The sequence below is a fragment of the Amblyraja radiata genome, chromosome 19 (genome assembly GCF_010909765.2).
Source record: "Amblyraja radiata isolate CabotCenter1 chromosome 19, sAmbRad1.1.pri, whole genome shotgun sequence".
NCBI lineage: Eukaryota > Metazoa > Chordata > Chondrichthyes > Rajiformes > Rajidae > Amblyraja > Amblyraja radiata.
The window spans coordinates 23,997,892-24,019,562 of NC_045974.1; the positions used below are offsets into that span (position 1 = coordinate 23,997,892).

Sequence of the window (21,671 nt, forward strand, 5' to 3'; positions counted from 1 at the left end):
AACGTCACCTGTTATTTTTCTCCAGCAATGCTGCCTGTCCCACTGAGTTACTCCACCATTTTGCGTCTATCTTCGGTGTAAACCAGCATCTGCAGTTCCTTCCTGCACATTCTATACTCAATACTCTGACTGATCTGCCTCGCATTTCCCTGAGGTCACCAGTTTACTGAAGTGCCCGCAATAGGAAATCCATCCATTTTCAGGCCACTGTTACAAAACAGCGTTTACGTTTGAGCCACGCCGGGGAAAAAAAGCTGCCGAGGAAGGCGAGATGCCTGCCTTGCATTTTCCCCCAACCTGTTGACAGCCATCGAACGTCCTGTGACTTGAGATAGCAAGTTTTGCTCGTGATGGAGGGACAATCCAGGAAATGGAGGGGGCGGAGGATGGGAGAACGGACTCTAAAATGTCAAGGAGATGGGAAGTGAGAAACTACTCTGGACACTGCAGAGGAAGCTCACTGAGGAATGTCGTCCCACTTTTAAAAGGGAGAGCTGAGATAGACTGCAGATTGTAAGATTCTGGGAATACTACGCAGCGAGATGAAACGCCAACATATCATAAGTCTGCAGATGATGTTACTGGCGGCTTGCCTGGCTGACACCCTGCTCCAGGTACGTTTTAGTTTTTGTGAGGACAGACCCACAGTTTATTTCTGTCCGAATAAGGGTCTCGACCCGAAACGTCACCTATTCCTTCTCTCCAGAGATTTTGTCTTAACACAGTTTATTGGCTCTGTCAGCTGCCAAAAACCATCAGTTTAATTTTAGTTTGCACCACTCTGTACCCAGTGGCGCAGCTGGGAGAGCCGCTGCTTCACAGTACCAGAGACCCGGGTTCGCTCCAGACCTCAGGCGCTCTCTGTGTGGAGTTTGCACTTTCTCCCCGTGGCCGCGTGGGTTTTCTCCGGGTGCTCCAGTTTCCTCCCACGACCCGAAAACCTGCAGGTTTGTAGGTTAATTGGCCTGTGCAAATTGTCTCTAGTGTGTAGGGAGTGGATGTGAAAGTGGGATAGCATAGAACTAGTTTGAGCAGGTGCTCATTGGTATCTTTAATGGGGCGGCACAGAGGCGCAGCGGTAGAGCACCCAGGGAAAACCCACGCGGTCACAGGGGGAACGTGCAAACTCCCTACAGACAGCATTTGTAGTCCGGATCGAACCCGGGTCTCTGGCACTGTGAGGCAGCAACTCTACTAGCTGCGCCACCGTGCTGGCACGTATGTTGATGTTCTACAGCCTTGAGAAGACACATTCAGCTGGATAACTGGGGAGAGGAAGAGACATGGAGACTTGTTTTGCTATATATGAGTTGTTGCAAGAGCAGTTACAGAAAACGCTGTTAAAAGCTCAAGTGGGAAACTGGGTGAATAGTCGCTTGGTAAAAAAATCGCAAGAGAATGGGACAAAATGGCTCTACCTAGACAACGGTAGGCACGGTGGCGCAGCGGTAGAGTTGCTGCCTTACAGCGCTTGCAGTACCAGAGACCCGGGTTCAATCCTGACTACGGGTGCTGTCTGTATGGACCTGTGACCTGTGTGGGTTCTCCGAGATCTTTGGTTTACTCCCACACTCAAAAGACGTACAGGTTTGTAGGTTAATTGGCTTGCTATAAATGTAAATTGTCCCTAGTGTGTGTAGGATAGTGTTAGTGTGCAGGGATCGCTGGTCGGCATGGACCCGGTGGGCTGAAGGGCCTGTTTCCGCACTGTATCTCTAAATTAAACTAAACTAAACTAAACCGTTTCACTGGACCCAACGTGGGTACGACAGGCTGGATGGGTCAGAAGCAGATGTATATTAATAGTTCCATCGTGTTGTTGCTTCACACACACTTTCCAAGGATGATGTCTAAGTTCTACCTTATCTGTTTAAAGCAAGGAAAGATGAACTGTTATCTCTGAACACAGCTGGGGTTATTGCATTTGTGCTTTTGTGCACTGTCTTTAGTTTGGATCAAGTCCAGTTCTCATTCATGGGTGTTAAAGTTTGTTTTAAAGCACACTGGTGCATGTTCAAACTGTTAGGAACTGCAGATGCTGGTTTACACAAAAGAACACAACATGTTCACGAGTTTAATCCCCGGAATGGCGGAACTGTCATATGAGGAATGACTGGAAAGAGTGGGCTTGTATTCACTGGAGTTTAGAAGGATGAGAGGATATCTTATAGAAACGCATAAAATTTTAAAAGGACTGGACAAAGCTAGATGCAGGAAAAATGTTCCCAATGATGGGGCAGCCACAGTCTAATAATAAAGGGGAGGCCATTTAAAACTGAGATGAGAAAAAACGTTTTCACCCAGAGAGTTGTGAATTTGTGGAATTCTCTGCCACAGAAGGCAGTAGAGGCCAATTCACCGGATGAATTTAAAAGAGAGGTATAGCCCTGTCCCACTGTACAAGTTCATTCAAAAGCTCTCCCGAGTTTAAATAAAAATCAAACTCGTGGTAAGTACGTAGAATGAACGTAGCGGGTACGTCGGAGCTCGGGGACGTCTCTTAGCGGCTCGTAACGCTAACGGCAGGTACTCGGGAAACACGGTAAGCTCGGGAAGACTCGTGAAGATTTTTTAACATGTTGAAAAATGTCGAAGGGAGCCCCGAGTACCGACGAGCGGCCATTACCGTAAATCCCCGAGTTCAAATCAGGGCAAACTCGGGAGAGCTCTTTGAATGAACTCGTACAGGGCTTTAAGATAGAGCTCAAGGGGCTAGTGGAATCAAGGGATATGGGGAGAAGGCAGGCACGAGTTACTGATTGTGGATGATCAGCCACGATCACAATGAATGGTGGTGCAGGCTCGTAGGGCTAAATGGCCTCCTCCTGCACCTATTTTCTATGTTTCTATGTAAATTGAGGGCATTAATATGTAAGCCATCTATCTGTATAGATCTGTATAATCTACTGCATGTGTGTCGTATCTGTATACTTTGGATGACTTGATTCCAATCATGTATAGTCTTTCCAATGACTGGTTATTTACGCAACAAAAACATTTTACTATACCTCAGTACATGTGACAATAAACTACCATAAATTAAAGTGTTGGAGTAACTCAGCGGGTCAAGCAGCATCTCTGGAGAACATGGATGGGAGACATTTTGGGTCGGGACTCTTCTTCAGACTGATCTTGCCTGGCTTTGTCCTGCCCCCACCTCTCTTCCAACTTTCTCCCCACCCCACCACGATCAGCTTGAAGAAAGGTGCCGACCTGTAACATCACCTATTCATGTGCTCCAGAGATGCTGCCTGACCCGTTGAGTTACTCCAGCACTATTTATCCTTGGGTTGATGTTCACTTGGTTGTGTGTGTGAGTGAGTGAGATTCCATGCAACGATGATAGAGCCAGTCATAGACTCGTAGAGTCACACAGCATGGAAACAGGCCCTTCGGCCCAACTTGCCCACACTGACCAACATGTCCCATCTACACTAGTCCCACCTGCCTGTGTTTGGCCCATATCCTTGTAAACCTATCCTATCCATGAACATCGAAATGTTTCTTAAACGTTGCGATAGTACCTGTCTCAACTACCTCCTCCAGCAGTTCATTCCATTAAAAAACCCCTCAAGTTCCCATTAAATCTTCCCATCCTCACCTTAAACCCATGTCCTCTGGTTCTCAAATCCCCTGCTCTGGGCTGATGATAATGGGGCATTGCAGTGTTTATAAATGGTTGTTATTCCAAGTGGGATAAAATTGTCACTTCAATTAGAAGCCTCACTCCTCACGCTACTGTTTCACTTCAACAGAAATCAAACCGTTGTGACAAGAAAGTTCTAGTCAGCAGTACTACCCACTGCCGCTCCTGTATCCTAAACGCCAAGATACGGTGTCCGCAAAATACGACGCAGGCCACCAAAGGGATCGGATCAAGGGACTGCAGGTAATGAAACCAGATCAAAAAGTAAGAGCCGTGGAAAGATCATAAGTGATAGGAGCAGGTCTGCTCCGCCATTCAATCATGGCTGATCCATCTTTCCCTCTCAGTCCCAGTCTCCTGCTTTCTCACCATAACCCGTGACACTCATATAATGAAGAATTTATCAATCTCCACCTTAAAAATATCCATTGACTTGGCCTTGAATTCCGCAGATTCACCTCCCTCCGACTAAAGAAATTCCTCTTCATTTCCTTTCTCAATGTACGTCCTTTTATTCTGAGGCTGTGGCCTCTGGTCCGAGACTCTCCCACTGGTGGAAACATACTCTCCACATCCACTTTATCCATGCCTTTCACTATTCGGTAAATTTCAATGAGGTCATCCCCTTATCCTTCCAGATTCCATCGAGTGCTGTCAAATGTTCATCATACGTTAACCCAATGATTCCTGGGGTTCATTCTTGTAAACCTCCTCTGGACTCTCTCCAATGCCAGCACATCCTCCCTCAGATATGGGGCCCAAAACTGCACACGCTACTCCAAATGCGGTCTGAATAGTGTGTTATAAAACCTCAAAGTGTGGGTAAAAGGATGCCACAAAGGATCTTTACACTGAGTTAGTGAGTTTCATTTTTCTTTTGCTCTGTGCTAGATACCGGATCCCACTCCAAACGTTCTTCTTATCAGTGCCTGGCTGTCGTCATGTCTGTATGAAGGATATCATCGAGCATCATTGCTGCTCTGGCTACTGGGGAGCAGACTGCATGGGTAAGAAGTCATAGTCACTAGTCCAAAGTCCAGAGAGTTTTAATGTCATGTATCCCGAAACAGAACAATTAAAGTCTGAAGAAGGGTCTCCTTCTCTCCAGAGATCCTGCCTATCCCACTGAGTTATTCCTGCATTTTGTGTCTATCCTCTCTCCATATCCTTCTGTGCTTGTGTTCTTAACACTGATCTCTTTTAGAGTCATTTCTTAAAGAACTTTATTGAGTTCTTTATAAGTCATAGGAGCAGAATTAGGCCATTCGGCCCATCGTCTACTCCAGTGATTCCCAATCTGGGGCCATGGCAAATTTCAGGGGGGCCACAGAAAAATTTTGGGATTTAGGGGGCCACAGGTTCAATGAAGGGGCCCACTTTTTTTCCGCTAATAATGTCAGGGGGGCCATGGAAAAATTAAAGATCCCAAGGGGGCCATGAGCTAAAAAAGATTGGGAACCACTGGTCTACTCCACCATTCGATCATGGATTTCCCTCTCAACCCCATTCTCCTGCCTTCTCCCCATAACCTTTGGCACCCCTACTAATCAAGAAACTGTCAATCTCTGTTTTATAAAATACCCAATGACTTGGCCTTCACAGCCCTCTATGGCAATGACTCTATCCAAGCCTTTCACTACTTGGTAATGATATCCAATGAAAAAGATTTTTACTGTATCTTGGTAAACGTTGCAATAAACTAAACTAACCAAACTTGAGTAACTTCCAATAGTGCGAATAATCTATTCCAAGGATGCAGAATAATGAAGGTTTTACTGTAATTTTATCAATAACTAAAATTAGTTGCTAGACTGAGATTCAGCAGCGAAAAACATGAAGAATTCTGCCTGTGTGGCTTTAGCCTTGTTATCCAGTAAGCCTACTTGTTGTTTCCTTATTGATAAGAGGGCCCATTAAATCTACAGTAGGTGAAACCTTCGAGTTTTAAACATCCTGCTTTTATGGACCAGTTTACTAGCCTTGAGAAAGAGTTGAAGGGGAATAGGAAATTGTGTGGCTTCACTGACCTGAGGAAGTCTCTGTCACAATGTCGGCCATTGTCAACGAGGAATATTAGCTCATTAAAGTTGTTCCACTGGTTGAACAGCTGCCAACCTCTTGATGGCAACGGGAAAGTGTTGAGTCAACATGCAAGCATCAACAAAATCATGAAGCTGACAGCCAGAGATGCTGCCTGTCCCGTTGAGTTAGTTCAGCATTCCGTGTCTATTTTAGGGGAATCTAGAACCAGACGACATAGGCTTAAGGTGAGGGGGGAAAGGTTTAATACGAGCCTGAGGGGTAACATTTGCACACAAAGGATGGTGGGTGTATGGAACGAGCTGCCAGATGAGGTAGATGGGGCAGGTTGTAACAACATTTAAAAGACATCTGGACAGGTTCATGGATAGGAAAGGTTCAGAGGGATATGGGCCAACACAGGCGATTGGGACCAGCATAGATGGGGTATCTTGGTTGGCATAGACAGGTTGGGTTGAAGGGCCTGTTTCTACGCTGTATGACTCCGTAAGAGCCTAATTGTACACAGCTCTCCATGGTCTCACTGAGGTCCCATATCGTTGTTGTCTGCGCAAGGAACTAAGAAACCAAGGAAGTAAGGAACTCTCAAAATTTTACCCTGTGACCCAAGAGCAGGCAAGATGGGGACTTCAAGATCATGGTCTTTCATGATGTCACTCTTATCCTCTTAAAAGTTACAAGTTATGGGTTTTGAAGGCACAGTTGAAAACTTGCTACCGACCCGTCTTAATGAAGCCCAAGAGAAATACAACACAGCGACAGACACCTTCAGTCCACAAGGTCCATGCTGAATATCAACCACCCATTAACCTACCAATTAACCTACCAACCTCCATGTCTTTGGGATGTGGGAGGAAACCGGAGCACTCGGACGAAATTCACGCAGTCACAGGGAGAATGTGGAAACTGGACACCCACGGTCAGGATTGAACCTGGAAGCTGGACGGCACGGTGGCGCAGTGGTAGAGTTGCTGCCTTCCAATGGTTGTAGCGCAGGGGACCCGGGCTCGTCCCCGACTACGGGTGCTGTCTGCACGGAGTTTGTACGTTCTACCCGTGACCCTCCCACGTTTTCCTCCCACACTCCAAAGAAGAACGGTTATGTGGGTAAATTGGTTTGGTAAATTTAAAAATTATCCCCAGGATAGTGTTAATATGCGGGGATCGCCGGGCGGTGCGGACTCGGTGGACCGAAGGGCCTGTTTCTAATTAAACTAAACTAAACCCGGGTTCGATCCTGACTACGGGTGTTTTTTTTACGGTCTTCCTGTGACTGCCTGGGTTTTTTCCAGGTGCTCCGGTTTCCTCCAAAGACATTCAATTGGCTTCTAGTGTGTTGGATAAAGCTAGTGTATGGGTGATTGCTGGTCGCTGCGGACTCGGAGGGCTGAAGGGCCTGTTCCGACGCTGTATCTCTAAAGCTGTGCCCACTGTGCCTCCCACAGCAAGACCCGAAAAAGCTCCTTGATATGTTAACCTGATGAGAGACACTTCAGACTGTTACAGGTTTGTGGATTCGTCAACTATGTTGCCCAGTCAAGAAAGCAAGCGTTCCATCTAAGCATTGCAGTAATGGGAGCAAGGCTTCCTTCCTCTCCACTGCAAAGCCTGACTTACACTGAACGTCCAGAATTTTGACGGCAAAAGTCATTCATGTCACGCCACCCCATGTTTCCTGAATGATAAGAAAGCTTACAACTGCTCCTATTAGGTTAATTCATCAACAGTTGACCTTTTAGTAAAATGTCCCTGCGCTGGGCTTTCTACTTGATTGGTAGCAGCACAGCACAATGGAGATAAGCACAAAGTGCTGAAGTAACTCTGCGGGTCAGGCAGCATCTCAGGATGGGGGATGTTTCGGATCGGGACACTTTTTCAGACCTGAAAAGTCACCCATCCTTTTTCTCCAGAGATGCTGCCTGACCCGCTGAGTTACTCCAGCACTTTGTGCCTATCTTTGGTATAAGCCAGCATCTGCAGTTCTTTGTTTCCACATAAAGAAATAGGGATATGTATTGCATTTGTCGGGTTATGGAGAGTCAAGGAGCACTGAAACAGGCCGTTCGGCCTGACCTGTCCATGCTGACCAAGATGTCCCATCCAAGCTAAGTCCAAGCTGTATATCTAAAGTAAATTAAATTTAAAATTAATTAGCATATTTCATTAGTAGCGACTCGTTTACTGTCTCAATGTAATCTGCTATTCTTGTACTCTTGTACTTGAGTATGATTGTGTCTCTGTAAAGGAAGATTTTTGACTAAACTATATGCAAAAGAGGAAATTTACTATACTAAAGTACATGTGACATATAGTAACACCGAAGTATCATTCAAAGTACCATGCAACATTTAAGGGTGCCACCGTGGCGCAGCGGTAGAGTTGCTGATTTACAGCACCAGGGATCCGGGTTCAATCCTGACTACGGGTGCTTTCTGTACTGAGTTTGCACGTTCTCTTCGTGGATTTTCTCCGGGTGCTCCGGTTTCCTCTCACACTCCAAAGGTTAGTTGGCTTGGTTTAATTGTAAATTGTCCCTAGTGTGTGTAGGATAGTGTTAGTGTGCGGGGATTGCTGGTTGGCACGGTCTCGGTGGGCCGAAGGGCCTGTTTCCGAGCTTTATCTCTAACTAAACTAAACTAAACATTGAATGATGATGTCAAGCTGGAAAGGGTGCAGCGAAGATTTGTGAGGATGTTGCCAGGACTCGTGGACCTGAGCTACAGGGAAAGTATGAGCCTGCTCGGACTCTATTCCTTGGGGCGCAGGAGGATGAGGGATGATCTTACAGAGGTGTATAAAATCATGAGAGGAATAGATAGGGCAAAAGCACAGAGTCTCTTGCCCAGAGTAGGGAAGTAGAGAAACAGAGGACATAGGTTTAAGGTGAGGGGGAAAGTGTTAATATGAACATGTGGGGTAACTTTTTTACACATAGGGGGTTCGGTGTATGGAACGAGCTGCTGGAGGAGGTAGTTGAGGCAAGTATTATTGCAACTCTTAAGAAACATTTAGGCAGGTACATGGATAGAATAGGTTTAGAGGGACACGGGCCAAACGCAGGTAGGTGGGACTAATGAAGATGGGACATGTCGGTCGTTGTGGGCAAGTTGGGTCGAAGGGCCTGTTTCCATGCCATATGACTCTATGACTCTCTTACCATTGATATGAGCCTCTTTGACATTGTAGAGTAGATTTGGTTGAAAAGATGACTGTTGGTTGTGTGACTAGGACTAGGAATAGAAGATAACGCCAGGTCTTTCAGGGGAGAAGTTGGGAACGCTTGATGCTGCTTGATCTGCTGAGTTACTCCAGCACTTTGTGCCCTTTTGTGTAAACCAGGTGGAAGGAGACGGAGGGAGGGGGAAGTGGGAGCAAATCCAAGAGGAGTACAGGGAAGAGGGGGGGACGGGGGTGGATAGGGGGTAGGTTGGTGGGTGGTGTAGGGGGGGAGAAGGGGGTGTGGGTTGTTAGCAATATTGTAGACAGCAAGTCAGACCAGGCCAAAGACCTGCTGATTGTGACAAAAGTGTAGGGAAAGTGTTCTTCAAACCCTAACACATTCCTTATCTGTGACACAGCACACGGACAGGAATCACACAATCAATAATGTATTTGTGGGGAAATGGTAAATCACTGCTAATGACTCCTCTGAAGTGGCCAGTCAAGGATAATGAACATTCCTCTGGGAAAAAAATGTGCTGAAAGTGACAACAAAATGAGAAGCAATGGGTACATTGAGAACTATAGACAAATCCCTTTTGCATGCAATGTATGAGCATAGGAACAGGAGACGACTATTCAGCCCATCTATCCCGTGTTACCATTCAATAAATACTCCCCTTTCACCACAGATCCCTTTAGAGCTCTGCTTAACAACAACAAAATAATTCAGATTATAAATTAACAATTGACCTAACATTTTGGTGAAGAGAGTTCATTTTAGAAACATTTACTTTGTCTATTGCGTCAGACAGTTTGGAAACAGGCCCTTCGGCCCAACTTGCCCTTGCTGACTAACATGCCCCATCAACACTAGTCCCACCTGCCTGCAGCCTCACCAATGTCTTACACAACTGCGACATGACCACCAACTTATATGCTCAATATCAACACTGCCTAACTTCACTCCTGAAAGTAGTGAGTTCTGCTCTCCACGGATGCTGCCTGAACAGCCGAGGATTTCTAGCTTTTTCTGGTTTCATTTAAGTCACAAAAGACCGGGCTCTGCTCGCTGGTCAGGGGGTTTCCAATCGGTTTCTTGCTGTAGTGTATGGAGTTTCGGTTTTAAATGGATAATAACGGTTTGCAATGGTTTTTAATTTTTTGATAAAGAGCCAGATTTAGTTTAGTTTAGAAATTCAGCGTGGAAACAAGCTCTTCGGCCCACTGAATCCACGCTGACCAACGATCACCTGCACACTAGGCTTTACTTTAGACTTTGGAGATACAGTGTGGAAACAGGCCCTTTAGCCCACTGAGTCCGCTCCAACCAACAATCACCACATGCAAACTAGCACTATCGGACACACGGGACGACAGATGGCACAATGCGCTAAGTGTTCGGCTGGCAACCGGAAGGTAGCCGGTTCGAATCCCGCTTGGAGTGCGTACTGTCGTTGTGTCCTTGGGCAAGACACTTCACCCACCTTTGCCTGTGTGTGAATGTGTGTGAGTGATTGGTGGTGGTCGGAGGGGCCGTAGGCGCAGATTGGCAGCCACGCTACCGTCAGTCTGCCCCAGGGCAGCTGTGGCTACAGAAGTAGCTTACCACCACCGAGTGTGACTGAGGAGTGAATGAATAATGCGATGTAAAGCGCCTTGAGTATTAGAAAGGCGCTATATAAATCCCATCCATTATTATTATTATTACACTGAAGACAAATTACAATTTTACCAAAGCCAATTAACCTGCAAACCTGCACATCTTTGGAGTGTGGGAGGAAACCGGAGCACCCGGAGAAAACCCACCCGGCACAGAGAGAACGTACAAACTCCATACAGACAACTAGTTCTATCCTACACAATAGGGACAATTTATAGAAGTCAATTAACCTACAAACTTGTGCGTCTTTGGAAAGTGGGAAGAAACCCATGCGGTCACAGGGAGAAAGTACAACTCTGTACAGGTAGCACTTGTAGTCAGGATTGAACCCAGATCTCTGGCGCTGTAAGGCAGCAATTCTACCGCTGCCCCACTGTGCCGCCGTTATCTTCAATGTTTATAATCATTACACAAACACTCGGGTCAGATTGAAAGAATGTTCAACATTTGCAACAGCCATTGAAACTTGAGGAAATTAATCAAAAATTACAGCAGGTACCTGCTCAGCGGCATTGTGATCGTAACAATTAACGTTCGTCAGTGAATTATTGCTTGACGTAGATTTTAATTCCAACATCAAATGTTCATTATGTTTGCAATTAGCAGCCACCAGGAACACCTCAAGTTACTTGACATAGGAGCCATAAATCTAAGGTGGTTCCTGATAAGCAGGATGGGGAATGCAGGTAACACTTCAGTAGCCAGCTAGCATGAAAACATGGAACGGACTCACACATAGTGTGGCTGAAGCAAATGGGCATAGATTCATCTGAAGGGATCTGGAAAAAAAACGTGAGGATAAACATATAGAAAGATAGGGCGAGAAGATGCCTAGGGGGCTGAAATGTTAGCATGGGCTGTTGGGGCCTGTGTGTTTCATGTAACTGTGTGTACGTACCACCAGAGTCGGGAACACCACTTTCTCCGCTGTTATTGGACAATTGAATGCTGCTCCCATAATTTAGAGTGTAGTCTTGATCTCCCAACCTACCTATTTCTGGACCTTGTGCTTTTTTTTATTACCTGCACTTTAACTGTAGCTGCAAACAATCTAACGCTGTAATACTACATTCTGCATTCTGGTTTGTTTCTCTTTGCACTACCTGGTGTACTTGTGAAAATAAAAAGACACATAATGTTGGAGTAACATCTCTTATGAATAGATACCATTTCGGATTGGGACCCTTCTTCATATAGGGCTTGATTCATAATTTCATAAGTTACAGGAGCAGATTTAGGCCATTCTGCCCATCAAGTAATTGTTATATGGTTATATGGTTATAAGTCTTGGGCAGATTTAGGCCATTCTGCCTATCCGCCAATCAATCATGACTGATCTAGCGTTCCCCCTCAACCCCCTCTGATTAAAGAAATTCCTCTTCATCTCCTTTCTAAAGGTACGTACTTTTATTCTGAGGCTATGCCCTCTGGTCATAAACTCTCCCACTTGTGGAAACATCCTCTCCACATCCACTCTATCCATGCCTTTCACTATTCGGTAAGTTTCAATGAGGTTCCCACTCATCATTCTAAGCTCCAGCCAGTACAGGCCCATTGCTGTCAAACGCTCATCATATGTTAACCCAATCGTTCCTGGGATCGTTCTTGTAAACCTCCCCTGGACCCTCTCCAGCGCCAGCACATCCTTCCTCGGATATGGAGCCCAAAACTGCTCACGATACTCCAACTGCGGTCTGACCAGCGCCTTGTAAAACCTCAGCATTGCTTCCGTGTTTTTACATTCCGGTTTGTACTCGTGTATCGTATGATTTGACTCAATGACATACAAACTAAGTTGTTCACTGTACCTTGGTACACCGGGCAATAACAAACCAATATCAATACGTACTGATATTTCTCTGTTATAATTATAGAATGTCCAGGAGGTGCAGCGGCCACTTGCAGCAACAGAGGAGTTTGTTCCGACGACATGGGAGGGAACGGCAATTGTAATTGCACGGTGGGTTAACGCTTTAAACGTCTAATAGCTAACGTTGCCCAAGGGAAAGGCTTTCATGAACATCACTGAGCTACTCAGTGCCATATCAGTGAGCTGAGTGTGACTGCCAGGCAGATTGTGCACCTTGATTCTCACACCTAATCTTGGGATCACATGAATTCCACATCTCTGGGACCGTTGGATGGTGTAGAGGAACTTGCTTCTCCCCTGGCCGTGATAGCAACGGAGCTTGGAGATTGGAAAATAGACACTAAGTGCTGGAGAACTCGGCCAGTCAGGCAGCACCTCTGGAGAAAAGGAATAGGTGGCGTTTTGGGTTTAGACCCTTCTTCAGAATGACAGTCATTGGGGAGGGAAACTAGAGGTATGAAAAGGTACAAAGGACAACTGAATGAAAGGTATGCAAAGAACAAATCAAAGCCAGCAGCGATGATCAAGGAAAGGTGGAGCCCACAATGGTCCATTGTTGGCTGCGGAAAAGGTGATAACGAGTAGATACAAACAGTGAAACTAAGCAGGAAGACAGAGAAACTGGTAGGGTGACAAGGATGGGAGGGGGACGAAGAGTGCGGAAAACTAGAGGTGTGAAAGGGTACTGAAAACATCTGAGCTGGCACCAATGGCCAAGGACCCACAATGGTGGTGAGAAGGCTTGCACAGACTCTGACATGGACTGGCAGAGGTGGAGAGTGGAGGTACATGCATGGTAATTTGGATAAACTCAAGGAACAAAATGGTGACAGTGATTTGGGCCACACAGTGGCGCAACAGTAGAGTTGCTGCCTTACAGCACCAGAGACCCTGGTTTAGTCCTGACTACATGTTTGAATGTTCTCCCCGTGACCGCATGGGCTTTCTCTGGGTGTTTCGGCTTCCCCCCACTTCCCAAAAACATTATGGTTTGTAGGTTAATTGGCTTTGGTAAAATTGTAAAATTGCCCCTCGTGTGTGTAGGATAGTGTTAGCGTACGGGGACCGCTGGTCGGCGCGCACTCGGTGGGCGGAAGGACCTGTTTCTGCATTGCCTCTCTAAACTAAACTAAACTAAACGCACAGGTTTGTAGGTTAATCGGCTTCAGTAAAATTGTAAAATTGTCCCTAGTGTGTTGCATAGTGCTAGTATACAGGGATTGCTGGTCAGTGGGGACTCGGTTGGCTGAAGGGCCGGTTTCCGCGCTGTTTCTTCCCAGCTCTTATCAGCCAACTGAATCATTATATCACCAAATAAAATCGATCCTGACGTACCATCTACCTCTTGGAGACCCCCGGACTACCTTTAATCAGATTTTACTGGACTTTATCTTACACTGCATGTTATTCCCTTTATCCTGTATCTGTACACTATGGATGGCTTGGTTGTAGTCACAAACAGTCTTTCCGCTGACTGGATAGCACGCAACAAAAAGGTTTTTCACTGTGCCGCAGTACACATGACAATAAACCTAACTAAACTGAATTAAACTAAAGATTCAGCATGGTCCAATTGACTTGATAAAAGGGGCTGTAGCAATGCTGAGTACTGGATGTTAACAAATATCTTAATTGACAATCAGATTCAGACAATCACTGAAATGCCAACTGCGGTGCTGGCATTCCTTGTTATCCAGTTTACTTCCAACACTGAGTGAGGGGGAAGGGGATAGGGTTGATGGAGGTTGGAAGTTACTCAGCAGGTCGGAGAGGTCAAAGAGTTTAAGTGCCCATTTAAAAGCCAGCCTGGCTTCCTGTTTTGACACATCTGAATGAGTGAACTCCGCACCAATCATTGTTTTACAAGGAATGTACAGAACATACTCTCTCAATTTTTGACGACTACACACTTTCTTCTTCTGGTGACCCTTGAATGTTTAGTTCAGTTGAGTTTAGTATATTGTCAGTGTACCGAGGTGCAATGAAAAGCATTTTTTGTGTTACATGCTATCAAGTTATCGGAAACACTATACATGATTACAGTCGAACTGTCCACAGTGTACAGATATAGGATAAAGGGAATAAGGTTTAGTGAAAGATAAAGACCAGTAAAGTCCGATTAAAGATAGTCCGAGGGTCTCCAATGAGGTAGATGGGAGGTCAGGATCGCTCTCTCATTGGTGAGAGGATGGTTCAGTTGCCTGATAACAGCTGGGAAGAAACTGTCCCTGAATCTGGAGGTGTGCGTTTTCACACTTCTGCACCTCTTGCCTGATGGGAGAGGGGAGAAGAGGGAGTGATCGGGGTGAGACTGGTCCAGGATTATGCTGGTGGCCTTGCTGAGGGAACCCAGAGGGATAATTTGTTTCAGAGCATCTCGGCTGGGTCACTTTTGTTAGCTATTCAACACGCTGCCATTCCTCGTGTAAATTACTAAACCCATGTTCGTTCCTCACTATTTGAGCACTTTTTCATGTTAAATGTTGCAGGTTGGCTTTGGAGGAGCAGCCTGTGAGAAATGTGCCAATGACAACATATTTGGAGCAGACTGCGTCTCGGGTAAGTTTTATCATGTGTCGAGCAGCAAATTAAGCCTGGCTTAGTAATGACATTGTCATCAAACTGTGGGTTTCACAAACAAGGAGGTTTTAAATTTTTTTTATTTTATTAGATGCAATTGTACAAGGAGAAAGTAATCGACATAACAATTATACAATTTTCGTACAGCTTCAATTTTAACATTTTATAAACTAACAACTAAATCGGAAAAAATAGGAAAAAAGGGAAAGAAAAAAGAAAAGAAAAAGAAAAGAAAGAATTTCGAAAAAGAGACGAAAAAGAAAAGAGAAAAACCCCAGAACTAACGAAGAAGTGAAAGAAACGGAGATATATATCACTACCCTTCCCTACGCCCGCTCACCCGACCCTCGCTTCGGTTTTGAGTTTGTGTTCAACCATTATGTTGTTGAAGAAATTCAATGAAAGGAGACCATATTTTGGAAAATTGGTTTGTCAGTCAAGACAAGCCTTATTTTTTCTAGATGTTGTGTCTCGGTCATTTCTGTGATCCACATCTTCACTGTGGAACAAGGAGGTTTTAAAGGGGTCTTGAGGGTCTGAGCTACAGGGAGAGTTGGAACAGGCTACAACTTTATTCTTCAGAGCGCTGGGGGATGAGGGGCGATTTTATAGAGGTGTACAAAACCTTGAGAGGAATAGATAAGATAAATGCACAGCGCCTTTTACCCAGAGCAGGGGAACCCAAAACGTCGCCCATCTACGGAGGGAAATGGACAGATGATGATTCAAGTTGGAGCATCTTTGGAGAAAAGGAGTAGGTGATGTTTTGGGTCGAAACCTTTCTTCAGACCCAAGTGGTAGGTGGATACAGGTGAGGGAGGTTATGATTAGCAGATGATTGGACAAAGGCCTGAAATGAAAAGGAGACAAGAGGCTGTGAGACAAGGAGAGGAGAGGTACAATGTGGAACCAGAGGAAGGGATGTGGATGGAAGGGGATGGGGAAAGGGAATGGGTGTGCAATCAGATGTGGGACAGGGACGGGAACGGGAGAGAAGGAGGGTGGAGGGAGGAGTTGTTGGTTAGTTACCTAAAACTGAAGGATTTAGCGTTCCGATTGTACTAGGGACTTTGGGCTTAGTTTTTCTTTAATTTATTGAACTTTTTGTTGTTTATTATAGTAGCTACTGGGCACTATGTTTGCATATGTGTTGTGCTGCTGCAAGTAAGAATCTCATTGTCTCGTTGCGGGACACATGACGATAAAACACTCGTGGCTCTAGACTCTTGACCCTCTCTTGACTGCTTCCTGTGTAAGTTCAACAGAGCAGTTCCCTTCTTTTGTTTTTCAGAGTGTGAATGCGTTCATGGGGACTGCAACGGTGGAATCAACGGTGACGGGACATGCACGTGTTTCACGGGCTACATGGGAGCTAAGTGTGATCAACGTATGTTTGTTACAACATGTACCATAAACAAAGCCTTGTACACCAATATAGATCCACCAACAACTTTCCAGCAACTGATGATCCAGTTCCTCCTTTAATCTAAATTCACTTACCAACTTCTTGCATTTTTTTTTTTAAATGTCAAAGTTCAAAAGTTGGGGCCGCACGGTGGTGCAGCAGTAGAGTTACTGCCTTACAAGACCCAGGATCAATCCTGACAAAGGCTGCTGTCTGTACGGAGTTTGCACGTTCTCCCTGTGACCTCGCGGGTTTTCTCCGGCACCTCCCACGCACTAAAGATGTACAGGTTTTTGTAGACCTATTGGCTTTGGGAAGTTGTAAAACTGTCCCTAGTGTGCAGGATAGTGCTAGTGATCGCTGGTCGGCGCGGATTCGGTGAGCCGAAGGGCCTGTTTCCTCGCAGTATCTCTGAAGTCTAAAGTCTAAACTGTTAAAATGTACCTAGCTTAGTAATATCCTTATAGTATCGTAGAGTCATAAGGCATGGTAACAGGCCCTTTGGCCCAACTTGTCCATGCCGGCCAAGATGCCCCATCTAAGCTAGTCCCATTTACCTGAGTTATGTGGGAGAGGTCGGGATATTGAGGGAGGGGGGCAGTCACAGTGGTGCAGCAATTTAAATGGGGGAGCGTGCAAGTCCACGGAAATGAGACGAGAATTCTCACAAGTCTTCATAGCGATGCTGCCATGGTTTTAACGAGTACCTCTTCATCTTTTTAAGCCATACCTGCTTGTCGAGCATTACAGTGCCCTCCCAACACCAGATGCTCAGAGGATGCGGAAACTGGAAAGTTGGCGTGCAAATGCCTGCCTGGTTACCATGACCAGAGGAACTCAAAGTGTGAACGTAAGTACTGTCTGTGGAATAAGGAGATAGTTTCCCTCTTCGATTAACAAACTCCCCCCTTTTTATAACTGCAGATGGGGTTTTTTTACTTTTGTTCGTTGTATCAGAACAAGAAGCAATGAATGAATGAAAGATCAATCTCACAAACTCATTAAAGATCCCCACCATCCCCATTCTCCGTCTCCCTTCGTACTGCCACCGTTGGGCAGGAAGTACAGAAGCCTGAAGTACCAGGCCGCCAGCTTCAGAGACAGCTACAACAATGAGATTCTTGAACTGACCTGCATAACCCTAATCCTACCTCAGCAACGGAACGCTACAGGACACCTCTTTCACTAGCATGGATTTGTTGTTGAATTGTGTTATAGAGCCATAAAGCCATACAGCGTGGACACAGGCCCACACCGACCAACGTGTCCCATTTATACTTGTCCCACTTGCCTGCGTTTTGCCCATATCCCTCGAAACCTGTAATGTCCATGTACCTGTCTGATTGCTTCTCAAACGTTGCAATAGTTCCTGCCTCAACTACCTCCTCCTGCAGCTCGTTCCGTACACCCACAGCCCTTTGCATGAAAAGGTTACCCCTCAGATTCCTATTAAATCTTTCCCCCTTCACCTTAAACCTATGTCCTCTGGTTCTCATTTCCCCCACTCTGGGTAAGAGACTCTGTGCGTCCTCCCGATCTATTCCTCTCATGACTTTATACACCTCTCTAAGATCACCCCGTTCCAGGGAATAGTCCAACGCCTGCTCAACCTCTCCCTTTAGCTCAGGCCATCGAGTCCTGGCACCATCCTTGCAAATCTTCTCTGCACCCTTTCCAACATGGTGGCCAGATCTGAACATAATACACTAAATATGGCCTCACCAACGTTGTCTATAACTGCTCCATGACCTCCCACTTTCAATACTCAATACTTGCACTTTTCTTGTTTTTTTCACACTAGCTTTTGCTTGTTATTGCCTTGGAGAGTCAATATATGAATTGTGTTTTTGTGTGTTGTCTGAGTCAGATATGTCAGATAGATGCTGCCGCAGGCAAGATTTCCATTGTAGCTGTATCGCATGGTACTTGTGTATATGATACTAATCCTGACTTGATTTGAAGATAGACACAAAGAGCTGGAGTAACTCAGCGGATCAGGCAGCATTTATGTGGGAAAAGGGTGGGTGACGTTTCGGGTCAGGGCCCTTCTTCAGACTTGACTTGACTTGAACGCCGACAATGCTGTTTGATTACTTGCCAGTGTTTCTCCCAATGTACAGCAATTAAAAACATGACACGATCTAAAGCAGTAAAACATAAGTAACAATGGACTGTGTCTTTCTTTTTCCAGCTATTAATCCGTGTCTCAACAATGCCTGTGGTTTGAATTCTGTGTGCACCTTCCTCGCCGCCAACACTTTCACCTGCCATTGTGAAGTAGGTTACCATGGTGACGGGCAGATCTGCCAACCCATCAATCCATGCCAGACCAATTTTGGGAACTGCCCCACAAACTCAACTGTTTGCCAATACGATGGCCCAGGAAAGGTCTGTTCCCTTCATCAATTGCCACAAGCATCTTAACCCCTTGGTTTTATTTTAGTTTGCTTTTTTATTTTCACGTATACCGAGTTACAGTGAAAGGCTTTTTGTCGCGTGCTATTCATTTAGTGAAAATAATAATAATAAATACTTTATTAATCCCCTTATTCAGGGGCAATTCAGATGTCCTTGCAGCACACTAATAAAAATACAACATAGCATTAAAGAAGAAGTTTAACATTAAAACATAAAAAACATCCCCCCACAATGGTTCCCACTGTGGTGGAGGGCACAAAGTCCAGTCCCCATCCCCATATCCTCCCATAGTCGGGCCTATTGAGGCCTCCACAGTCGCCGCTACGGCGGCCCGATATTCCAGGCCGTTCTCGCCGGGTGACCGCGGCTTCCAAGACAACAGGCCGCGCTGGATGGAGCTCCACCACTGGCGATCTTGGCGAGAGATCCCAGGCTCCGCGATGTTAGAGTCAGCGCAGCCGCCCGCAGCTGGCCGCTCCACAGACCCGCGGCTCCGCGATGTTTTTATCGGTGGTCTCAGCATACCGGAGTTCCAGCGCGGCGACCCAGGCAAGGCATCGCCCACTCCGCAATAGCGCTCCAGCGCTGTGCCGCCACCGAAGCCGAGGTTCTGGCCAGGTCCCCTCAGGAAACGCTGGTAGGCCGCGAGGACGGGTCGAAGGTGCTGCTCGGAGGAAAGCAGCCTCTCCGACCAGGTAGGGACTTGAAAATGCAGTTTCCCCCTTCCCCCCCCCACCCCTCACACATAAAAAGATTAGACCCCCAACTACACACTTTAACGTAATAAAAATAATTTAAACATGAAGTGAAAAAACCGACAGCTGCAGTGAGACTGTGAGACTTGTCCTTGATAACGCTGGTGGCCTTGCCGAGGCAGCGTGAAGTCTAGATGCAGTCAATGGAGGAGAGGTTGGTTTGTGTGATGCTCGGGGCTGCATCCATATTTCTCTGCAATTTATTGCGAGCTGTTCCACAACCGTGCTGTGGTGCATCCCGATAAAATGCTTTCTAACGCGCATCTGTAGAAGTTGGTGAGATTGGTTGGGGACATGCTGAACTTCCTAAGTTTGCTAAGGTTGTTTGCACAATAACTTAAATGTTTGCTGGAAATCTTCCCTAAAGGGCCATTAGGGACATGTAATAAATGTTGCCCAGCAAAACACTAATGAGCCTGTGCCACTTACGTGACTTTTTCAGCGACTACCGGTGCCCATCATAGGTCATTGCAGGTCTGCGAAAATTCAGCGGCGACCAGAAAGACGCTACGACTCTTTGGACGACTGAGCAGACTACTCACGACCATACAGGCGACGCCCTGGCGACCATGCCGCGGAGTGAAGCCTGTGTGGTCGGGAGTAGTTGCCCAAAGAGTCGTACCTTGTTCTGGTCGCCGCTGGGTTTTCAACATGTTGAAAATTTTCGGCGACCTGTAATGACCTATGATGGGTGCCGGCAGTCGCCGAAAAAGTCGCGTAAGTGGGACAGGCCCATAACTGCTGGAGTAATTCGAAGGGTGTACGAAGGAACTGCAGATGTTGGTGTACACTGAAGATAGACACAAAATGCTGGAGTATCTCAGCGGGTCAAGAGGCATCTCTGGAGAAAAGGAGTAGGTGATGTTTCAGGTTGAGACCATTCTTCAGAAAAAGGAGTCCACCTGAAACGTCATCACCTACTCCCTTTCTCGAGAGATGCTGCCTGACCCGCTGAGTTACTCCAGCATTTTGTGTCTAACTCGAAGGGCCTGTTTCCGCGCTGTATCTTTAAAATCTAAAGTCATATGAATATACAGGCAATTGAGGAATATGATCAACATGCAGGCAGAAGAGATTAGTTTAATTTGGCAATAATATTCAGCACAGAGCTGGGCCCAAGGTTTTGTGTCTGTGCTGACACAAGGAACTACAGATGCTGGTTTACCAAAAAAAAAGACACAAAGTGCTGGTATAACTCAGTAGGTCAGGCAGCATTCCTGGAGAACATGGATAGGTAACATTTCGGGTCAGAACCATTTTCCAGACAGTTTCGAGTCTGAAGAAGGATCACGACCCGAATTGTCACCAGTTGATGTTCTCCAGTGATGCCGCCGGACCCGTTGTGTTACTCCAGCATTATGTGTCCTTCCTTGGTAAAGCAGCATCCGCAGATGCTTGTTTCTACGCCAGTGCATATAGTTAGTCATGGACACGTCACACCAGCCACATGTTGTTTCAGTGCAAAGACAGAGAAACATTCCGTATGACAGGCTGGCTGGTGTATTTCAGCCGGTGGGGCAGCAGTAGAGTTGCTCCGTCACAGCGCTAGAGACCCGACTTTGATCGTGAGTAATGGCGTCGAGTGTGCGTAGTTTGCAGCTTCTCCCTGTGACCGTGTGGATTTTCTCTGGGTGGTCCGGCTTCCTCCATCTGAAAGACATAGTATTGAGGTTCATTGGCTGCTGTAAATTGCTAGAGTGCAGGATGCGGAAGTGGGATGACACAGAATGAGTGTACAGGTGATCGATGGTTGGTGCGGACTCGGTGGCCAAAGGCCTGCTTCCTCGCTGTATCTCTAAACTCTCCTAATCTGAACAGAGTCTTTCTTTCTCTTCCAGGCTCATTGTCAGTGTCTGGAAGGCTACAACAGCCTGGAACCAGGAAAAGGATGCAGTATGACTGATGTTTGCAAAACCCACAACACGTGTCATAAATATGCCAACTGCGCCACCGTCAATCCAGGAGAGATTGAGTAAGAATTCACGTAAAAGTCTCGGCACGTGGCAATCGACAGATGTAGACTAAAGATCTCTGATCGGGGATGATTAGTTTAACTGGGGAAGAAAGATATGAGGAGCTTTTGATGGCTTAGGGCCAAAAATCTAGAAGAATGGGGGGGGGGGGGGGGTTCTCAA

At 46.1% G+C, this 21,671-nt stretch overlaps 1 protein-coding gene across 1 annotated transcript in view; it reads left to right on the plus strand.

The window, feature by feature from the left end:
• The first annotated feature begins 244 nt into the window (after positions 1–244).
• The window catches only part of stab2 (stabilin 2), a 109,877-nt gene continuing 88,450 nt past the window's right edge, over positions 245–21,671 (plus strand). The window contains exons 1-9 of the mRNA XM_033038046.1: positions 245–614; positions 3,756–3,889; positions 4,538–4,653; positions 12,383–12,468; positions 14,868–14,937; positions 16,250–16,345; positions 17,088–17,213; positions 18,555–18,751; positions 21,375–21,508. Of these exons, the coding sequence (XP_032893937.1) occupies positions 543–614; positions 3,756–3,889; positions 4,538–4,653; positions 12,383–12,468; positions 14,868–14,937; positions 16,250–16,345; positions 17,088–17,213; positions 18,555–18,751; positions 21,375–21,508 (1,031 nt within the window). The 5' untranslated portion in view covers positions 245–542. The remainder of the gene's footprint in view (positions 615–3,755; positions 3,890–4,537; positions 4,654–12,382; positions 12,469–14,867; positions 14,938–16,249; positions 16,346–17,087; positions 17,214–18,554; positions 18,752–21,374; positions 21,509–21,671) is intronic.